Source organism: Ailuropoda melanoleuca, chromosome 10, assembly GCF_002007445.2.
Source record: "Ailuropoda melanoleuca isolate Jingjing chromosome 10, ASM200744v2, whole genome shotgun sequence".
Taxonomy (NCBI): domain Eukaryota; kingdom Metazoa; phylum Chordata; class Mammalia; order Carnivora; family Ursidae; genus Ailuropoda; species Ailuropoda melanoleuca.
Genome location: NC_048227.1, coordinates 79,188,201 through 79,194,616, shown reverse-complemented (window position 1 = coordinate 79,194,616; position 6,416 = coordinate 79,188,201). Strand labels below are relative to the sequence as shown.

The following is a 6,416-nucleotide window of genomic DNA, read 5'->3' as shown; positions in this document are numbered from 1 at the left end:
CACCTCAGTCTGTCACTCACAGGGTCTTAGCCTAGGGCTTGTTATTCTTAGGGCTACAGTCTCTTATCTGAAACCCTTGGGACTTCTGGAAATCAGATTGTTTTAATTTGAAAAGGCACGTCCATTATACATTAGAAATATACCAGTGAAGCATGGGAAGCAATTGCAATCCACACAGTGCTGTCTCTGCACCGAAGCATGACTATCCAGACAGCGTGGAAGAAATAGACATGAAATGACCTATGTCAATGTTTGTCACCAAATTAATTAGACACAGACTTCCAGTGTTCTAGTTTTTGGGACTTCAGAATCTGGACTTGTACCAAGATCTGAAATCCCTCCCGTTTGTGTATCTGATCAGTGACTCCTGCCTTTCAGGCTCACTCTTCTAGAAAACCAACTGGAAGTAACTTTTCCCCTCTCACTTGCTGGGGTTCTTCACTGTCCTCCTTACCCGGCTTAAATGCCAGCAACGAATATTCTAATCACTTCTTAGAAGTGAAGTTGAGGTTGGAAGAGAAGATCATGCACTTGTTCTTATTATTTTTGTTAATGGTTACTCTATTTATTTATTTGTCATTTTATATTATTGGTTATTAGATGCTACTGAGTTCTAACCATAAATAAGTCCTTTTCCTTCCTTATATTTATTCACAGCTCCATATGGTGGGTAATATTGCTTTATTTGGAGCATATGTAGAGATATGTGATCTGAAGCCGGGAGAGGTTAGGTAAGATGTCCAAGATCACATGGCCAGGATTTGTCCTCAGAGCTTTCTGATTCACAGTCCTGTGCGATGATTCTCTAGGGATGCTGCCTTCCTGTCCTAGAGGATGCGCTTATGCCCAAATCATCTACTGTCACTGCTTTTCACTTTTCAAGAAATGACCTAAAAAGTAGAAATAGAACACCAAGGAAAGGTGAAAAAAATGACTCTTGCTAGCTTTCACAGACCCTGAATGCAGCACATAATTAATATTAGAGGGGAAGGTTGGACGATCTTAACCACTTGTTGCAAAAACTTATTAAAAATACTTAGCAACAACAACAAACATACTTAACATCAGGATGTGATTTACAAGATACTTTATTTTATTTTAAAGATTTTATTTATTTGTCAGGGAGACAGAGAGCACAAGAAGGCAGAGTGGCAGGCAGAGGGAGAAGCAGGCTCCCTGCTGAACAAGGAGCCGGATGCAGGACTCCATTCCAGGAGCCTGGGATCATGACCTGAGCTGAAGGCAGATGCTTAACTGACTGAGCCACACAGGCGTCCCTACAATATACTTTATTTATTTTTTTTAAGATTTTATTTATTTGACAGAGATAGAGACAGCCAGCGAGAGAGGGAACACAAGCAGGGGGAGTGGGAGAGGAAGAAGCAGGCTCCCAGCGGAGGAGCCTGATGTGGGTCTTGATCCCACAACAGCGGGATCACTCCCTGAGCCGAAGGCAGACGCCCAACCACTGTGCCACCCAGGCGCCCCCCTACAATATACTTTAATCACTTTAAAATATAGTCCCAATATACACAAATTCAGTTGCAAATTAGTTTCATTAGATAGGAAAAATATAGCAGATACATATTTTCTTTTTTTTAATTATGTTTAGTTAGCCAATATATAGTACATATTTTCAAAAGATATTCTCCTAAAATAAAGCAAGGAAGCAAACAGAGAAGTCTAATTTTAACGTTCAGATAAGAATAGAGATGTGGGTTTTGAATACCAATTTTAGTATATTTATTTCATCAAAAGCACTAAAATGATAGAGATAAAATGCAAAGTAAACCCCCCCTACACACACTGTCCATTATACATAAAGTTAGACTTTGTAAAAGCATATAGAAATATACACATAGGAGGGCCAGATGACATATACTGTTTTATAATCTGGGTCAGGGTTTTTTGGTTTTGTTTTGATTTTAGTCAAAAAACATATTGTGGTTGTCTTTCCCTGTCAATGTATACAGAACTCATTTGCACTTTTTAATGACTTTATAACCTTCCGCTACATAAGTGGAGCATAATTTATTTAATTTATCCCATATTGATCTAGGTTTTTTTCTACTTAATAATTAAGAGTTATACAAAAAAATGTCCTGGTCATGCTTGCTTCCTTTCTTGGCTCTTTTCTTAGGATTACTTTCTAGAAATGGAACTGTAGCAATTAAGTGACATGTATGATTTAAATTTTAATTTAAATATTTTAATTCACTTCAGAAAGGAGAAATTAAATTAAATTTATCCCAGACATATATGAGCATGTTCAACTATTATGAGGGTGTTTAATTTCCCACACTCGAATTAAGGTTGGGCACCTAATATTTGCCAATTTGATACACGAAATTCTATTACGTTTTTAATAGCAAATTTTAATTTTAATTTTTGATTGTTCATGTATTTGGCATTTCGATGTATTTGTTAGTCATTTGACTTTCTTTCTGTAAAACTGCTACTGACTTGTTTAGCATAATGTTTGTGTATGTCTTAGTGTTTTGTAAAAGTCTTTAATGTTTTTAAAGCTATTAACATTTCTTCATCATGTATACTGCCAATAGTTTTTTCAATGTCTTTTTTTTTTCCTTATCATGGCTTTGTTTCCTTTTAAAGTTTAAAAAATTCATGGCTCAGTCAGTTAAGTGTCCAATTCTTGATCTCAACTCCGTTCTTGATCTCAGGGTCATGAACTCAAGCCCTGCACTGGGCTCCATGCTGGATGCAGAGCCTACTTAAAAAAATAATAATAACAACTAATCAATTAAAAAATATATTTCTTAAAATAAATAAATAAAGTTTAAAATTTAAATTGAGTGAATGAATCCCTGTGGGTTTTCTGTTACAATTTCATTCACGAAAAACTATAAAACCTATATTTTCTTTAATTTATTTTTTAATTTGGAAGAGATCAGTTTTGATCTTATGAAATACATGAAGGAAGATGCTTACCAATATTTTTCCAGAAAGTTAAATACCACATCCACATTTCTTGAACCACCCATCCTTTTCCCATAAACTTAACAACACAGTGTTATTTTTTATCAGGGACAATGTATAAACTTTGGATAGTGTTTATTTATTTTTTTAAAGATTTTACTTATTTATTTATTTGAGGGAGGGAGAGAGAGAGAGGAACAGGTGAAGCAGGGGAAGGGCAGAGGGAGAAGCAGACGCCAAGCTGAGCATAGCCCAACGCAGGACTCGATCTCACCACCTGAGTCGAAACAAAGTGTCGGAGGCTTAACAGACTGAACCACCCATGGGTCCTTGCATAGTGTTTAATAGACATAAGATGACAGAAAACTTCCTCCATCATGACTTGATAAAATAACCAACCTCCTGTGATGAGAAGACTGTCACATCAAGGTATAATCACCATGAAAGAAATTGTGTTGTTTGCACACAATGATTCCCACATTTACAAAAGATCCCCCCAAAATATAAAATACGAGTCTTGTCCTGAGTTTGAAAGAGCTGCTGTATATGCTTGAGAGACCTCTTAGAAGCTCCAGGAAACTGGCCCCCAAGAAACAGGCTGCTCGGATGAAAGCAAAGTTAACCCAGTCCAGTGAAAGGCAGGGGGAAAAAGACATTAACTGGGAATATGGGACCAGGAAATCTTTGACAGCGAGAGAAAGGTAAGATACAGGAGGCCTGGAAGAGGAAGAAAACAACTGGCAAGGCAGGGAAGTGCACAGGTTGAAGGAACCTCGTGTCAACCAGTATTCAGTAAATACATGTCTGTCAAATGCTTCGAGATGTTCACCTCACTGACAAAGTAACAGCGTAAGGTTATGCTCTTAAAGTTGAGATACTGTTTCTCCTCCATCATTTAAAATATCATTTTAGTATACTGTATTCCATATCATAAATATTAGGAAATTTCCAATATATCACCAGATCAATGGCAATTTTTTTCAAATGGTCAATGTGGGCTAATTTAGAAATTAAATTTAGAGTCAATGAACTGTCTTTTCATGTTTGGCCACTTGTTATGAGTTTTAATGTTCTCCCAAACCCAGGGTAAAATAAGCATAAATCAAAGAATTTAGAGCAGAGTTACAATAACCAAAACAACAAAATATCTCATAAACATATGCAGGTGTCATAAGCCCCAAAGAAGAATCAGTGAATGAAACCACAGCATGCGGTAATCATGAGACCCAAAATGCTACACTCTGACACCCAGGCTATCAGCCACTTTTCTCTCTCTCTCTCTGAGTCGTCCTACTCTTGCAAGTCCCTGATAATGATTCTATTTTGTACTAATATTTTTCATCTCTTTAGACTGTTTTCTAGTCACAAGAAAAATATTACCATACAGAATCACCCGTACAGAAAACTAAATGTGAAAAATGATAGAAACTCGATCAATATCCAAACTTGATGGATAGCAAGCTGGCAACCGTCTATGGAACAGAAGGCACTTACTCATTCCTTCATCCCACCCATTGTAACAAGAGGCAGGATCCAGATGTGAAGCACATAAACCATGCAGACATCAAACATAATAACTGCTGCCCCCAAAAGTTTCCCTTGGGGAGACAAGCAAAGCCAAGCCAAAAAAGAGAAAAAAAGAAAAAAGAAAGAAAAGAAAGCAAAGCAAAACAAACAACGCAACAGCCCTGTGAGAGCTAATTGCAGAGAAATGTTTGAGAAGAAGGAGCGAGTACAAAATTTTGTAAGGAAAAGAGGGAAGAAAAAAAAAAACAAAGATGTTTTCAGGTTATAAAGGGAAGAAGAATCAATGGGACAAAAGAGCAAAAGGGAGTAAGGGAAGTGTGTGCAGGGAATGAGTGAGCTGTGCAGCAGTGAACAAATAGGGATTTGACATTTACTACCTGTATAAATATTTTTTGAAAAGTGACAAGGAAGTGCACATTTAGGGCTGGAAAACCTTGATTTATCCTGTTAAATCTGAATTGCAATTTCTTTTCTCTTTATTAATAGTCTTATTTGATTTTTTAAAACTCATTTCATCTGGAAATTGTAAAGATTTCTTTAACTTCCCCAGTCCAATTGCTTACATTTGTTCAGAGAACAAACTCATGGTGGCCGAACGGTCCTTGAACACCGAACCACTCACGATAACTTTGATGGCTTTCCTGAACCATGGGTAAAATAAGGCATAAATCAAAGGGTTCATGGCTGAATTATAATAAGCACACCAGCAGCAAATCTCATAAATGTAGGCAGGGGTTATGAAGCCCATATAGGCATCAACTAATGAGTCAATACTGTATGGTAACCATGAAATCATAAATGCTACCACTGTGATACCCAGAGTTTTAGCGGCTTTTCTCTCTCTCTTGGCCACTCTGGATTTGTAACTCTCTAGTGACGATTTTGTTTTGCCTCCAGTATGTTCAATCTTTTTAGCCTGTTGTCTGGCCACAAGAAAAAGATTGCTATAGAGAATTATCATAATAAGGCTAGGTATAAAGAAGGATAGAAAATCTATCAGCACCCAGTTTTGATTTACAACTGTCTGACATCCTCCTACACAGTTGAGGGCACGAGATAATTCCTCTAGCCCATCGTCATAGACACCTGTGTAGAACACGGCACCGCTGTATGCAAGGGGCAGGATCCAGGAGATGCTGACGCATATCCCTGACACAGACACTGTGAACTTGGTAGGATAGACCAGAGGGTCCGTGACAGCCATGTACCTGTCGATGGAGATGAAGCACAAGTGGAAGAGAGAAGAGTAACAGAATGCCACATCAAAGCACGTGTGGAAGGTACAGAAGCTTGGCCCAAAGTACCAGCAGCTCTCCACGGACCTGACCATGCTGAAGGGCATGACAGTCACCCCCACCAGGAGGTCAGCACAGGCCAGAGAAGCGATCAAGAAATTGGTTGGAGAGTGCAGCTGCTTGAAGTGCAGGATGGAAATCACCACCAGGAGGTTTCCAAACACAGCCAGCACAGCCCCAACGCCAAACAGTGTGTAGAGCATGAGCCGGGGGCCAGGCGAGTAGGGAGCTTTCAGGCAGGATCCGGTCACGTTCGGGTAGCAGAGCTGCTGGGCCGCAGGGGGGGACGAGTTGGTGCTCATGGTACATGTGGAGAATTCTGTCCTTGATTTTCACAAAGAATGTAGGATTCTACTTTTTAATATTCCTGAGTAGAAAAACATAAGGACACCAGGACACCTGAACACATTATCAGATATTCTTACTAATGTTTTTTCAGTTTCCCATTTATTATTATAAATCTCAAATGTTTCCTTTAACAAAATAAAATTGAACAAAAGTTATATCGTACAAGATTACTGGGGGTTAATTTCAACTAACGAGCGCTTGGTTCCTTTGAAATAGGACAAAATTCTGTTTTAGTCATAAATATATGTTATTTTTACCTCTAGAGTTCCTCTTCACAACAGCCTCTGATATGGGATGTAACTGTGGGGT

General features: G+C 38.4%; 1 protein-coding gene across 1 annotated transcript; it reads right to left on the bottom strand.

Annotated features, from left to right (window-relative positions):
• Nucleotides 1-5,023: 5,023 nt before the first annotated feature.
• Nucleotides 5,024-6,061, bottom strand: LOC100467595 (trace amine-associated receptor 6). The gene has a single exon (XM_011229642.2). The coding sequence runs from the start codon at nucleotides 6,059-6,061 to the stop codon at nucleotides 5,024-5,026; it is 1,038 nt and encodes a 345-aa protein (XP_011227944.2).
• Nucleotides 6,062-6,416: the final 355 nt, after the last annotated feature.

What these genes read in the sequence shown, in the direction of transcription:
- LOC100467595 (XM_011229642.2), bottom strand. Translation starts at nt 6,061, where the DNA reads ATGAGCACCAACTCGTCCCCCCCTGCGGCCCAGCAGCTCTGCTACCCG.